Raw genomic sequence first — 16,181 nt, forward strand, 5'->3', positions numbered from 1 at the left:
CTCTCTCCCCCTCCCCCACCTCTCTCTCTCTCTTTCTGTCCTCATCTCTCCTTTCTCCCCTCTCTCTCACTCCCCTCTGATTCCTGTATGACAACCCCCGTGTCAGCTGCCAGGGAGTAGGAAGAAGGAGGCCCCACATCAGCCGTGGTTAAACCACAAAGATGGACAGTTCGTTTACAGACAATGAAGAGTTGCCTATAATTCTTCACCTCCTCATGGAAGTGATTCAGTCACTGTCTCATAAGCCTTAGGGCTTTAGAGGAAAGCCACGGAATCATTAGACATGCATTTTCCCATCTCTCTGACTGGAGCCTGTTTGCTCTCCTCTTGCCAGTGTGAGGACAGCAAGGTGGATGCCCTGGGGGAGGCCCTGCAGGCCACTGTCATGCGCTGGAAGTGCAAGTTTTCAGCCCCATTGCCACTCGAGCTCTATACCTCCTCCAACTTCATCGGCCTCTTTGTGAAGGAGGACAGTGCAGAGATTCTCAAGAAGTTTGCTGCTGACTTTGCTGCTGAGGCCGCATCTAAAACTGGTGAGCCAGCTTCCCTCCTCCAGCCTGGAGATCCTGGAGAAAACGGAGGTGCTGGGGGCTGGGTGGGAGGCAGCAGGTAAGGCTATGGCAATGGCACCAAGCCAGTGAGCATTCTAAGAGCGGCAGCAAAAGCTTGAATAAATGAATGAATGAAAGAATGAAAAAGTGTTAAGTGCCTGCTGTGTGCCTGGTACTATGCTAAGCACCGGCAACACAATACGAAAAGAGAGTCAGTCCTTGTCTTTTAAAAGCTTACATTTCTAAAACGGGAAGAGAACACGTATGAAGGAGTGGTGGCCAGGGACGGCTATTTTAGACTGGGAAGTCACAGGAATATTGAATGGAGTTTTGGAGCAATCAACATGGCCTTTCCAGGAATGGCTCTGTCGTTTTGATTATCGTTCCAAGAGCTAGAGGTAGAAAGGGAGGACTGTGAAGAGGGCTGGGCACATGGAGTACACAAAGATGGCCAGAGAGAATATGGCAGACAATGTGGTGAGTCTGGGTCAAGAAAGTTAGGGAGCAATCAGCAGCTAGAAGGGCCACAGGGCAGGACAGCAGGGTGGCTAGTGACGACACCTCCTGGCATGAAGATGGCTGGAAAGTATCGTGGCAGAGGCTGCTTCTCTCACCAGGAGCACCTAAATAGCACCCCTACCCCCATCACTAAACAAACATCCCAATTACAGCACCAGACTACTTGAGGTGCCTGCTTTGGCTAGGGGCTGGGGCAATGAGGGAGGGAGAAGGGGAGGGAGACACTTCAGTTGTCTTTCATACTCCTTGATGAGACCAGGAAGCAACCAACAGCTGGCCCCCAGGTCCATGCTAGTATAGCAACATCCTCCTTTCCCAGTTCAGAATTCAGGAGTCTTTCCTTCCTCAATACTCCTTCCCATCCAAGTGTTTATCTGGGTCTGATAATAATAATCATAATATTTCAAATTTAAATAATAAAGAGCTTTTATATGCATTATCTCATTTGATCCTTTTAACATCCCTATGGATTGGGACAGTTAGGTTTTTTTATGTATATATATGTGTGTGTGTGTGTGTATATTCATATATATTCACATATATTCACACATATTATATATATACATATATATATATATATAATGTTATTATTCCCACTCTACAGATGAGAAAATTGAGACTCAAATTGTAATTTTCCAAGCTATAGCATGTAAATAGAAGAGCCTAGGACTAGAACTCAGACCTTCTGACTTTGAACCCAGTGACTTTTGTCCCATTATGCCATGTGGTTCTTTAGGAGCCAAAGTACTTGGTCAGAATTTCTCAAGGATAGGACAGTATGGTCACTTAGTATTTAAATAATACTAATATTCACCAAGCAATTCCCTTTATGTGGTAAAGTTCATTACATGGACTTCAGCCTCATGGGCCAGCCTTAAAATTACAGCCCCATAAATATGTCTTCCTCCTTTTATTTCAACTATGGCTTTCAGTTTAATCCAGCCAAGATTTCCCATCAAAGGAATTAGCTGAAAGGAGTGGTTGTTATGTGTGTTTATTCTGGAGGAGAGAGGAGAGTGAGAGTTACAAAGCTGGCTTCTGTGAGGCTACAGGTCCAAACAGACTCACTTAGCTTAATGAGAAGTTTGGTTGGTATAGGGCATGAATAAAGGAATAGACACAAAGGAGGAACACAATTCTGTGGCCAGAGAAAGACACAGAGAGGAACGGAGCAAAGATAGGCTCCCTTAAGGATTCATCAATCAGTCAACAAGAATTTATTGAGCATCTGTTCTGTGTCTAGCTGTGGGGAGATTGAAGAGGAGCTCAGTGTTTAGAGTTCCGGGCCTAGAGTCAGGAAGATCTGAATTTAAATGCAGCTTCAGATAATACTAGCCATGTGACCTAGGCAAGTCACTGTACCTGTTTGCCTCAGTTTCCTCATCTGTAAAATGGGGATAGTAATAACACCTACCAGCTTCCCAGGGTTGTTGTGAAGATCAAATAAGATGATAATTGTAAAGTGCTTAGCACAGTGCCCAGCATATCGTCAACACTATATAATGTAAGCTATTATTATAATTGTTATTATCATTAGCCACCAAAGAGCTTACCATCTTGTTAGTTAAACTAGCACATGAAGTCATTAAGAGTAATGAAATGGGGCAGTGGATAGAGCACTGGCCCTGAATTCAGGAGGACCTGAGTTCAAATCCAGCCTCAGACACATAACACTTACTAGCTGTGTGACCCTGGGCAAGTCACTTAACCCCGTTGCCTAGCCCAGAAAAAAAAAAAAGAGTAATGAAGTGCTAAACTGTGGATACTGACTGATTCTAAGAGCAGAAGCAGCTGGGAGTTGTACAAAATTTGGAGTTTGTGGTTTTACAGGATACCATTTTTCACTATGTTTATTTGAATGTTTTTGTCAGTGATTACCAAGTCTAGAAGAAAAATAAAGATAAAGCAAAAATAGTTGGGAGAAGAGCTAGAGTAGTAGAGGAAGCTTTGTGGAGGAGATAGGGTATAAACAAGGCCTTTAATAGTAGCCAGTGTTTTGATAGGTAAAGGGAAAGAGGGAAGGATGTTTGTTGAGGGTTGGACAGTGAATAGGAAAATAACATTAGTGAAAACCTGAGACAAGAATGAGGTTGCCCTGGATGGGGTAAGATTAGGAAAGACCGAGTTACAGGGTGTTTATTGAGCAATTAAATCATCATAACCTCATGGAATGTCAGAGCTGAAAGGGACCTTTAGGAATCATCTGGTTCAACCTCTTCATTTTACAAATGAGAAAACTCAAGCCTCCAGAGATTAAGTGAAGCCCAAGGCCACGTAGCTCCCTCAGACTTCCATGTTTGAGAATCCCAGTTGCCTAAATTGTTCTTTCAGAGTCACTAGTTATCTCTTAATTGCCACATCTAATGGTTATTATTAATCTATTTAAGTAATTAGTTATCACTTAATTACTTATTATTATTAATATGTTTTCTTTTTCTTTTCTCCATTTTCTCCATTTTCACCCTTCTTGAACTCTCTTGAGCACTTGACCCCCATCTCTGGGTTTTCATGACACTGCTGCCTTTTTGTTCTCCTCCTACTTATTAAAGCTCTTCTTCTCAGTCTCCTCTACTGGACTTTCTTACCATGCTCTCTAACACCTTCACAGTGGGTGTTCTCTCAAGACTCTGTATTAGGCTCTCTTCTTCCTCTATATACTATTTCATTTGCTCATCAGCTCCCATGGATTCAACTGTCTTCTCTATGGAGGTGATTTTTAGATGGTGGCACAGTGAATAGAGTGCCAGGCCTGGAATCAGGAAAACCTGAGTTCAAATGTGGCCTCAGATACTTAGTAGCTCTGTGACCCTGGGCGAGTCACTTAGCCCTGTTTGCCTCAGTTTCCTCATCTGTAAAATGAGCTGGAGAAGGAAATGGCAAAGCACTCCAGTATCTTTGCCAAGAAAACCCCAAATGGGGTCACAAAGAGTGGGACACAGTTGAAAAATGACTAAACAATAACAACAAACTCTAGTCTCACTTTTAGGTTCCCATCTCCCACATCTGAAACATTTCGAGCTAGATGGCCCATAAGCATCTTAAGTTCAACATGACCAGAAAAAGAAGTCCTTATTTTCACCCTCATACTCTTCCTTCTTTCCAGCATCCCATTACTTTTGGGTTCCTTCTGTCCTCTCAGTCACTCGGTTTTACAGTCTTGGCTCACTGTCATCCTCTATCCATACTATCTTGCCAAATATTGTCATTTTTACCGTGTCAGTATCTCACACAGCCTCCACCCTATTTCAGGCCCTTACTGCCTCTAGCCTTCTAGTTAATCTCTCTTCTAATTAGTCTCCCTGAATCAAGACTTTCTCTTCTCCAATATGTTCTTTGCTTAGCTACCAAGATGATTTCCTAAAACACAGGTCTGATCATGTCACCCTCCTATTCAGTAAACTCTGGTGACTCTCTCTTACCTCCAGGACAAAATATGAAGTCCTCTGGCATTCCACTTTTCTTCCTAGCATGGCCCCTTCCAGACTTGCAGTCTCTTCACACTTTACTGCCCTTCACACACTTTGTGGTACAGCAATAGCAGCCTAATTGCTCATCCTTGAACGTGGCACCGTACTCAGTCATGTTTTTCAGCACTTTGGGTTTGGTTGCCTTCTCAGATTTCCTCCCATTCCAGAAGAGCAGTTTCCCCATTAAGAAGGATTTCTGGAAGATTGGCTTTCCAAACAGCCTTAATATATCTGAGAAACAGCTCGGGAAGCAAACTATTTCCTGTTACTTTGATGGCACCTCAGAGAAGTGATTTTCCCTCATTGAACTGTACCTACTGTCAGAGCCTATTAAAATCCTGCATCTCAGGTTAGGCAGAGGGCTTATTGTCAGGAGCCAAACTCAGTGATGTAGCCACTGAACCCAAAGCCTTCACTATTGGGTAGAACAGCCACAGCTCTTAGGGATGCTTAAAGCTTATGCTGGTCAGGGGTCTTCTGTCACTCTCCAGCAACTTGGAGAGACTTGGGCTTTTTTTTTTTTTTGCCACCTTATTGCCCCCTGGTGGCAACAGAGTTGGGTGGGTCTAGTAAAAACGGCTTAATTCTGAAAAACCTACACTTAAAGAGGTTCTGATGGGTTTGAGAATTCTTTATATTAGATTATGAATGTAAATAGAAAGTCAGTGTCAGCGTGGCTACATTATAGCTTTGCCCTAGTATGCCTGAGTCTCATGGAAGGAGCAGATTTTTTCATCAGACTCAAGCACTAAGTAAGCCAGAGTCCCCCTAGAGGACTTAGCCTGTGGAAAGCCTCTGCTTGCCACACCTGCTACCCATCTTTGGACAACAGCACGTACTCCTTCCTACCCAAATAAAATTGTAGGGATCTGAATCTAGATTTATAGGATCATGGACTTTAGAGCTGGAAGGAACCTTAGAGGTCACCTAATCCTCTCATTTTGTTGATGAATAAACCAAGGCCCAGAAAGGGGAAATGACTTGCCTACTGGCTATACTACAAATTAGCAGAAGAAGTTGGTAGTACAAGTATTGTCCCCATTTTATGGATCTGAAAACTAAAGTCAGAGAAGTTAAGTCACTTGTCCAAAATCCACACAAGTGGTAAGTTGGTTGTAGAAGCAAGATTCAAACACAGGTCTTCCAATAAATCTAGTGCTTTTTTTTCTGTTACATCATTCTGCTATTACTTTTTCTCACTTTAAATGAGTAGTAAATTACTCCCCCATTTTGGATGGCTTTTTTCTTCTTTTTACAAAGAATTTCAGATAATACCAACCATAAAGAGCTGGGCATTGTAATGATATCATGGTCCTAAAAGCATTTGACCTAGTTCTCCTTTTTCTCATTGCACCAGACATAGAACCTAGTGGCCAAAGGTACTGGCTCAACCAGGAATTTTCTTCAAACTTGCTGGGCAGCCTCGAGGGTTGAAAGCAACATCCTTTTTCTAGGCCTCAGTTTCCCATATACATGCCAAATACAATGCTCTCATCATTTGTGATGAGGCTAGCTGGGTGTTAACTTTAATCATTCCTTTCTTTTTTCATATCTCATTACCTAATCTTGTTCATTCTGCCTCCATTATTTATCTTATATCTGACCCTTTACATCTATTTTCTCTCTCTTCCAATGTATCCTTCACACTGACACCAGAATAGTCTCTTATGCATCAGTCAAATCATTTCATTCCTCTGCTCAGAATTTCTCAGTGGTTCCCTATTACCTCCTAAGTAAAATCCAGATTCCTTACACTGGAATTCAAGGCCCTCCACAACCTGGCACCACCTTTTTTCTCTTAAGGTGCTGAACCGTTCCCTGCCCCTGAACATACCTTGAATTTTCCTGTCTGTATCCTTCTGCCCTTGCCATATGCCCAGCATGTCTCCTGCATAGCAGTCTACTTCCTTCTACTGAATTCCCACCCTCCTTTAAAGCCAGCTTAAATGCTACTTCCTCCATGCACTTGTTAAAAGTGATTTTTCTTACCTGGGACCTCACATAGCACTTGCTTTGCACTTCTGTAATGCACTTAACACCCACTAGCTTGTATTGAAGCTATTTGTATGTGTGTCATATCCCCCACTAGACTATGAGCTACATGGCGTCAGAGATAGTATCATCTCTAAATGTTATATCTTCCCTCATTGTGTTGGGATGTCACAGTGCTCTGCACACAGTAAGCACTTAATAAGTATTGGCTGAATCAAATGGACTTTCATTGATTTTCAGAAACAGTGGGTTGGTACAAAAATAATTTGTTTTATTCTTTTTTCCCCTTACTGCTACTTAGGATAGGAGAAAGTACCTTTGTAACTGATTTGGGAGCTGTAGGCTTGCTGTTTGGGAGGAACAAGTCTAGTGGGGCCTCTTGCCATGCTGTGCCTTTAATTCCTGAGGCTGTTTTGGACCCTTCTCTTTTTCCTTTTTCCAGAGGTACACGTGGAACCCCATAAGAAGCAGCTTCATGTGACTCTGGCTTACCACTTCCAAGCCAGCCACCTGCCTACCCTGGAGAAACTGGCCCAGAATATTGATGTCAAACTGGGGTGTGACTGGGTTGCCACCATATTCTCTCGAGACATCCGATTTGCTAACCATGAGGTAATCTATCTCTCATCTACCCCTACCAGACCCGCCCTCTGAATTTAGCTACCTACCAACATGGATTAAGCACCTGCCATGTACACAGCCTCATGCTGGGTCCTTACAGGTGGGTACCAAAGAAATGCAATGTAGAATAACAGAAAAATGTGTCAGACTAGGAGTCAGGAGACCTGGATTCTGGTCCCAATTCTGCCCCTAACACACATGGACATATGGACATGACATATGCTCCTTAACCTAAAAAGGTGAGGTGCTAGTGGGCCCTGGACAAAGTAGCAACAGGTAGATTCCCACTCTTGCTTGTGGCTTGAGAGTCTTCTCAAGTGTGTGCTAGGTCTGGGAATGCAAAGATAAGAAACTAAACAATCGTAGTCCTCAAGGAACTCCCCTTCTACTGAAGCTGTTTCTTCTGTTAGACTGTTAACATGGCCCAGGTCTTACCAATAGATTTATTGGCAAGTCATTTAAACTTTCTGGGTTTCTTTAGTCTTAAACGTAGAGATGATGATATTTGGCCAGAATACACCTCATAAGGATATTCTGGGAATAAAAAAGGTAATAAATGGGAAGGAAGCTTTTAAACGTTGGAAGGAATTATTTTAAATAAAAATTCAAAAGACCCTTTCTAGAATCTTTTAGCAGGAAAAGGGCATACAAACAAAACATGACATTGAAACATTCATCAGATACTTATTAAATACTTCTTATGTCTAAGGTGCCATGGGGTGGGGAAAGGAGTAGAGAGAAATATAAGAAAAACAAGGCCTTGCCTTTAAAGAGGTGACTGTCTAGTTGGAGAGAAGAGGATAATAGTAACAGTACATTTGTTTAGCATGTTTTATTAAAAGGTGTTTTTCCTGCATTATATTCTTTGAGCTGAAATCTAGGCAGTTACAAGTATTTTCATAATCCCTCTATTACATATGAAGAAATAGGCCCTAAGTGACTGGCCCAAGGTCAAAGGCAGAGTTAGCACCAGCTGGTGTGAATCCTGCTGTCTCTTTCTGCATCACCCTGGGAGAGTTTCTAGAAACACTAAGCATCCAGGCTGGGCTTGCCCTTACCTAGAAGAGAAGTCATTCCAGGAATTACGTGGGATGGAACCTAGAGAAGGAAGAGAAGAATACACCTTACTCTTAGAATCTGGGAAGAAGTATCTGAAAAGTTAGGCTAACTCTGGGTTGGCCTCCTTTCATGAGAAGAGCAGAGAAGAAAGGTGGCCATGGAATTTTACCAGGAATGTCTTCTAATCAACACCGCCCTCCAGTTAACACAAAGGGTAATTGCTTTTCTGCCTGACCCACATTCTTGCTCAGTTGGCACAGAGGAAAGAGATTGAGATATGGGGGGAGAGAGAGAGAGAGAGAAAGAGAGAGACTGCAAACACCCACATGAATTATCGCCTAAAAATAACTTGTCCCTTTTTATCTTGAATGTGTAAAAGCTCATTTGTTACTGTTCTTTTCAATAGCTCTTTCCATAGCCCCCTCAGAATAGAATTTCCACTTTGAAGTCCATTTGCCTTAAGAGAGCCTTCCTATATTTGTATAGCACCCTCACATCCCTTGTGCTTAATTGATTGTGTCCCACTCTCTTAGTTGAGCGTGTCAATGAGGCAACCAGAAAAAGGAGCTGACGCATCCAAGACAACACTTTAACAGGGCAAGGGGAGAGGCAGGATGAGTTCTGTGTTGGAGTGTCAAATCCAATTCAATCCCAGCTATTTATCAAAAAGCACCTACTATATGGAAGTTACTGAGCTAGGTGCTGGAGATATAAATGCAAAATAAAAAGAAATAAAAGCAGCCCCTATCCTCAGTGAGCTCACATGGGAGAGAAGGGTTCAGAGGGAAGCAATATGAAAACAGGTAAATAAATCCAACATATTTAGAGGAGGGAGAAGGTACTAACAACCAGAGGGATGAGGAAAGGCTTCCTATAGGAGGTGAATGAAGGTAGTCACTCAACTTTTTTTTGTTTATAAATTTATTTATTTTCAGTTTTCAATATTTACTTCCACAAAATTTTGAGTTCCAAATTTTCACCCCATCTCACCCCTCCCCCTACCCCACGATGGCATGCATTCTGAATATCCCTTCCCCTAGTCTGCCCTCTCTTCTGTCTCTCCCCTCCTTCTCTTATCCCCTTTCCCTTCTATTTTCCTGTAGGGCAGGATAGACTTCTGTACCCCATTTCCTATATTTATTATTTCCCAGTTGCATGTGAAAACATTTTTTTAAAACCTATGTTTTAAAAACTTTAGGTTTCAGATCTTCTGCCTTCCTCCCTCCCCACCCACCCTCATTGAAAAGGCAAGCAACTCAATATAGGTTATACATGTGCAGTTATGCAAAACACTTCCATAGTAGACATGTTGTGAAAAACTAACTCTATTTCCCTTAATCCTATCCTGCCCTCCCATTTATTCTATTCTTTCTTTTGACCCTGTCCCTCCTCAGAAGTATTTGCTTCTGATTACCCCTTTCCCAATCTGCCCTCCTCTCTATCATCCCCCTGCTCTCTTGTCCCCTTCTCCCCCTATTTTCCTGTAGGGTAAGACAGATTTCCTTACCCAATTGAATGTGTATGTTATTCCCTCCTTAAGCCAAATCCTATGAGAATAAGATTCACTCATTCCCTCTCACCTTCCCCATTTCCCCTCCACTGTAAGAGATTTTCTTTTGTTTTTTTTTGTGAGATAATTTACCCCATTCTACCTCTCCCTTTCTTCTTCTCCAGTATAATCCTCTCTCATCCCTTAATTTTATTCTCCAGATATGACCCCTTAATCTTCAACTCACCCTGTGCCCTTATCTATCTATCTATCTATCTATCTATCTATCTATCTATCTATACATACATATAATTTTTTTCCTCCAACTACCCTAATACTGACAAAGGTCTCATGAGTTATAAATATCATCTTTCCATGCAGGAATGTAAACAGTTCAACCTTAATAAGTCTCTTATGATTTCTCTTTCCTGTTTACCTCTTCATGTTCCACTTGAGTCTTGTATTTGAAAGTCAGATTTTCTATTCAGCACTAGTCTTTTCATCAAGAATGCTTGAAAGTCCTCTGTTTCACTGAATGACCAAAAAACGGGTAGGTGATTCTTGGTTGTAATCCTATCTCCTTTGCCCTCCTGAATATTATATTCCATGCCCTGTTCTTTAACGTAGAAGCTGCTAAATCTTGTGTTATCCTGATTGTGTTTCCACAGTACTTGAATTGTTTCTTTCTGGCAGCTTGTAATATTTTCTCCTTGACCTGGGAACTCTGGAATTTGGCTACAATATTCCTAGGAGTTTTCCTTTGGGGATCTCTTTCAGGAGGAGATCAGTGGATTCTTTCAATTTCTATTTTGCCCTCTGGTTCTAAATATCAGGGCAGTTTTCCTTGATAATTTCTTGAAAGATGATGTCTAGGCTCTTTTTTTGATCATGGCTTTCAGATAGTCCAATAATTTTTAAATTCTCTCTCCTGGATCTATTTTCCAGGTCAGTTGTTTTTCCAATGAGATATTTCACATTCTCTTCTATTTTTCATTCTTTTGGATTTGTTTTACAGTGTCTTGATTTCTCATAAAGTCACTAGCTCCAATTGCTCTATTCTAATTTTTAAGGAAGTATTTTCTTCAGTAATCTTTTGGACTTCCTTTTCCATTTGGCCAATTTTGCTTTTTAGGGCATTCTTCCCCTCATTGGCTTTTTGGATCTCTTTTGCCATTTGGGTTAGACTATTTTTTAAGGTGTTATTTTCTTCAGTATTTTTTTGGGTCTCCTTTAGCAAGCTGTTGACTTGTTTTTCATGATTTTCTTGCATCACTCTCATTTCTCTTCCCAGTTTTTCCTCTACTTCTCTTACTTGCTTCTCAAAATCCCTTTTGAGCTCTTCCAAGGCCTGGGACTGATTCATATTTTTCTTTGAGGCTTTGGATGCAGGAGCTTGACTTTGTTGTCTTCTTTTGGGTGTATATTTTGATCTTCTTTGTCACCAAAGTAAGATAGTATCGTCTGACTCTTTTTGCGCTGCTTGCTCATGATCCCAGCCAATTACTTGAGTTTTAAACTCTTTGTTAAGGTAAGAGTCTGCTTCCAATGTGGAGAATGTACTGTCCCAAGCTTCAGGGGTTTATATAGCTGTTTTCAGAGATACTCGTAGGGACCTGTAAATTTTCAGTTCTCACAAAGGGTGTGAAAAGGGGCAAGGTGTTTACTCTTTTCCTGGCTTGTGCTGTGGTTTATTAGTGACCACAAGTACTCCTTTCTGTCCTGGAACTGTGAGGAAGGTTTCCTGTCCACAGCCACTATAAGTTCCACCATGCCAGTGCTTCTCCTCACCCCAGGACCGCCGCCCAGAACTGTGACCCAGATCCAAAGCAAGATATTCCTGCCTCAGCACCAGCAGAGAGAGCCCTGCAATCCCCCTCTGATCAGCCACTTGATTCCCCCTCAGGTTGTGGGCCGGAAGCTTGGGAAGCAGCTGCCCACCCCAGGGCCGTGCTCTTGGGGAATGGAGCTGAGACCCTGCCTTCCTCTCTCAGTACTGCAGAAACAGACTTTTCCCACTGACCTTCTAAGTTGTCTTTGGCATTCCTGGATTGAGGAGTCTGGAAACCGCCACAGCTGCCCACGATTCAGTCCTCTGAGGCCTGCTCCAGGTTCACTGCGGCCTGTGGGCCCATGCCACACTGCGCTCTGCTCCCAGCCCGGCGTGATATGCCTTTCTGATCAATCATTCAGGTTGTCTTGGGCTGGAAATTTGTTTCACTCTGTCTTCTTGTGAGTTCTGCTGCTTTAGAATTTGTTTAGAGCCATTTTTGTAGGTATTTGGAGGGGTTTGGGGGAGAGCTCAAGCAAGTTGCTGCTTTCATTCCGCCATCTTGGTTCTGCCCATCATTCAACTTTTTAATAATGATACTAAGGATATAAAACTTTGAGGTTTGCAAAGCACTTTTCATTATCTCATGTGGTACTCACAACAACCATATGAGATGGGTGTTGTTATTATCTTCATTTTAGAGATGAGGAAATTGAAGGTCAGGGAGGTTAAGTGATTTGGCCAAGGAGACACAGCTCCTAAGTGCCTGAGGTGGAATTCAAACCAAGGTCTGTCTTCCATTTGTATATAGGTGCACTATGTTTGCATGGACAGATACACATCATCCTTCTGTGCAGGACCTTTCCCTTTATCAGGTACATCGGGACTACGGTAGCTTTGGCTATCTCTGTAGCAGTTGAGAGCTACAAGGGTTAAAAGATGATCTGGTCTGTCTCAGCAGCTCCACACAGAATCATAGCTCTCCTCCACAGAGAGATGTCAGACATTTAACAAACTGTAACTTCAACAAAGTTTTGATCTATTAGGGAAGCATACAATTTAGTGGAGGATTAAGGGCTCATACCCAAGCAGAATTCTTACAAGTAGGCATATTAATGGAAAACATATGTAAGAGCAAAACAACTTAATGAAAAGCTAGGCACTTGCTTCTCTAACCTGTGTTGTGGCACCATGGATAGATCATTGGGCTCAAAATCGGGCCTGACTTCAAATCTGGCCTCAATTAAATTCAGTAAACATTTATTAAGTGCCTACTGTGTGCCAGGCATTGTGCTAAGCACTGGCGATACAAAAAGAGGCAAAAGACACTCCCCACTCTCAAGGAGCTTACAATCTAATTGGAGGGAGGAAAATAACATGCAAACAAACATACAGAAAAGCTGTATACAAGATATATATAAGAGATAACAGAGGAAAGACACTGGAATTAGGATGGGTTGAAGAAGATATAGAAGGTAGGAATTTAGTTGGGACTTAAAAGAAGCCAGGGAGGTCAGTAATTGGATCAGAGGAGGGAGAGCATTCCAGGCATTGAGAGATAGCCAAAGTGAAAAGATGGAGTGTCTTGTTTATGGAACAGCCAGGAGGCCATTGTGACCGGATGGAACAGTGTGTGTCAGAAAGTAAGGTAAGGTGTAAGAAGACTGGCAAGATGGGAGGAAGCTAGGTTATGAAGTACTTTAAATACCAGAGCATTTTATATTTGCTCCTGGAGGCAATAGGGAGCCACTGGAGTTTATTGAGTAGGAGAGGTGATCTCATTATAACTTCATTTTAGGAAAATTATTTTGATGGCTTACTGGAGGATAGATTGGAGTGGGAAAAGACTTAAGGCACGTAGACCAACCAGAAGCTATTGTAGTAATTCAGGTGTGAGGTGATGAAGGCCCGTACTAGAGTGGTGGCAGTGTCAGAAGAGAGAAGGGGGCATCTTTGAGAGGTGTTGCAAAAGTGAAATCGAGAGGCCTTGCCAACAATATGGGTATGGGGATGAGAGAGAGTGAGAAATCCAGGATGACTCCTAGCTTGTGGGCCTGAGGAACTGGGAGGATGGTGTTGTCCTTTACAGTAACAGGGAAAGTAGGAGGCAGGGAGGATTTAGGGAAAAGATAAATGAGTTCTGTTTGGATATATTGAGTTTAAGATGTCTACTGGACATCCAGTTCAGAATATCTGAAAGTCAATTGGAGATGTGAGATTGGAAGTTGAAAGAAATACTGGGACAGGAAAGTTAGATTTGAGAATCATCAGCATAGAGATAATAATTCAATCCATGGGAGTGGATGAGATCACCAAGTGAAGTAGTATACAGGGAGAAGAGAAGAGAGCCCAGGACAGAACCCTAGGGTCACCTATAGGTAGAGGGTGTGATCTGGAGGAGGAGACAGAGAAGGAATGGTCAGATAGGCAGGGGAACCAGGAGAGAGTGATTTCTTGAAAACATGAAGAGAAGAGAGTATTAAGGACCAGAGAGTGATCAGCAGTGTCAGAGATACAGAAAAGTCAAGGAGAATGAGGATCGAGAAAAGGCTCAGGTCGTTAGTAACTTTGGAGAGAGCAGTTCTGGTGGAATGATAAGGTCAGAATCCAAATTGTAAAAAAAAAAAAAAGGGTGAGAGGAGAGAAAGTGGAGGTACCTATTGTAGATGGCCTTTTTAAGGAGCTTAGCTTCAAAGGGCAGAAGACTTACAGGGTGGTAGCAGAAATGGAAGGATCAAGTAAGGGTCTGGTTTTTTTTTCCCCCTTGATAGACATGAGCGTATTTGTAGGCAGTAGGAAATGATCCAGTAGAGAGGAAGTGACTGGAAGTAAGTGAGAATAGGGATGACATAGGGGGCAATCTGTTGGAGGAGACAAGCTGGAATGGGATTGCTTGAACAAGTAAAGGGGTTAGCCTTGATATAAGGCTCACTTCATCATATGAAACACTTATTAGCTGTGTGACCCTTGGCAAGTCACTTAAGCTCTATGTGCCTCAATTCCTTCATCTGTAAAATGGGAATAATAATACCACAGTGGATTGTTATGTGTAGTAATAGTGTCAAGAGTTGTAAAATGAGATTTGTAAAGCACTTCATAAACCTTAAAGTTCTATATAAATGATAGCGATAACGATGATGATGTTGTTTCCCATTCTTAAGATTACTTTTCTGTGTAACCCTGGGTAATTGTGAATCTTAGGTAATAATCCTAGTACTACGCCTTCATTTCACTTCATCATCTGGGGCTTATCTCCACCCTTTTCTGTTCCCCAGTTTTCTTATCTCCAGAACACGGTTACCTATCCTTGTCCCTATGCCCTTTCCTCCATGAAAAGAGTCTAGACCTGTGATTTCTTCAGTGTAAGGAACTGTCACTGTAGAAACTCCCTCCACCAGGGTAGAGTCAGTAGATCATCTTAGACAGTTGCTTGGGGATACTGAGAAGGTTAAGTACCTCCCTGTCCATGGTCACACAGCTAGTATGAGTAAGAGGCAAGATGTGAACCCAAATTTCCCTGATCTAAGGTCAACTCTCCCATCAATTATTCCATACTGCCTTCCCAAGGTAAGAAATATAAGATCTTGGAGTTGGAATGGACCTTAGATAAGATCATTTATTCCAACCCAGTACCTGCATCATGACTTCTCTTCTTCTGTATCCTTGACAAACGCCTCCCCCCCAAACATCCAGTAATGGGGAGCTCACTACCTCCATAAGGCAGTCTAGTGTATTTTCAAACAATTCTAATTGTTAAAAAGCTCTTCCTCAGGATGTGCTGAAGTCAGTCTCCCCATGACATTGACCTCCTTGGAAGATAGGTGCATGAGAAAAAAGGCATTTTTAACAGAGGCCATGCTCGGATTAAGTACAAGACAGTGTAGCAGAGTGGAGAAAGGATTGCCGACCTAGGTTCAAATCCCAGCTCTACCACTCACTATCCGTGTGACCTTAGGCAAGTTGCTTCCTGTCTGAGCCTCAGTTTCCTCTTGTAAAATGGTGGGGGGGGGGTGAGGAGAGGGAGGTTATCTAGATGGCTTCTCAGGTCCTTCTCAGCTATAGAATTCCAGTCAGTGAGGAGCTGTAGTGTGGGCCTGTTTCTTCCTGGCGCAGAGCCTGTTCCCTCTACTCCATTCCAGGGAAAGGAACATTCTTTTTGGTGCATTCATTACACATGCATCCCTATAATTAAGAGAAATGTCTTATGATGTTGTTCTTAATCAGTTTTACAAATGTGTAGAATAGGGTTCTTTGCTGAGGGGAGGTGGTGCTGTCTGGGAAGGAAGCCAGACTTGGGAGTTGGAGAGAGGATATGGATCTAGGAGAAGGGAATGGATGGGCTCTAATAAGTAAAATTCAAAAGAACTGATCATAAATCTTACATTGCAAGGTTATTTTGTTGAAAGGTTATTTATTGGTCCATCCCTCTGCCTCCAGGTCAGGACATACTTTATCTTCTTTTGAAGGAGACTTTGTGACATCCCTTAGCTGCTTCATCTTACTTCTCAACTCTGCCCCCAATGAAGAGGTTAGCTCATGATCCCGCCCAGCATAGTTGACAGAGGTTGTAGGGGTTACCAGGAAACATCGTGACCTGAGGAGAAACTCTCAGCATGATGAAATGGGAAAAGTATTGGCTTGGGACTTAGGAAACCTGGATTCTAATTCTGGCTCTGCCTCTAACTTGCGATGTGACTCTAGGCAAATAACAAACT

The 16,181-nt window shown here is 42.3% G+C and overlaps 1 protein-coding gene across 2 annotated transcripts in view; it reads left to right on the plus strand.

Annotated features, from left to right (window-relative positions):
* The window catches only part of UBASH3B (ubiquitin associated and SH3 domain containing B), a 174,041-nt gene that overhangs the window by 125,917 nt on the left and 31,943 nt on the right, over positions 1 to 16,181 (plus strand). For both annotated transcript variants that reach the window (XM_078146907.1, XM_020984880.2), the window contains exons 4-5: positions 335 to 533; positions 6,972 to 7,141. In XM_078146907.1, the coding sequence (XP_078003033.1) occupies positions 335 to 533; positions 6,972 to 7,141 (369 nt within the window). The remainder of the gene's footprint in view (positions 1 to 334; positions 534 to 6,971; positions 7,142 to 16,181) is intronic.

This window comes from Phascolarctos cinereus, unplaced genomic scaffold (assembly GCF_003287225.1).
Source record: "Phascolarctos cinereus isolate Bilbo 61053 unplaced genomic scaffold, phaCin_HiC Scaffold_726;HRSCAF=1367, whole genome shotgun sequence".
In the NCBI taxonomy this organism is placed as follows: domain Eukaryota; kingdom Metazoa; phylum Chordata; class Mammalia; order Diprotodontia; family Phascolarctidae; genus Phascolarctos; species Phascolarctos cinereus.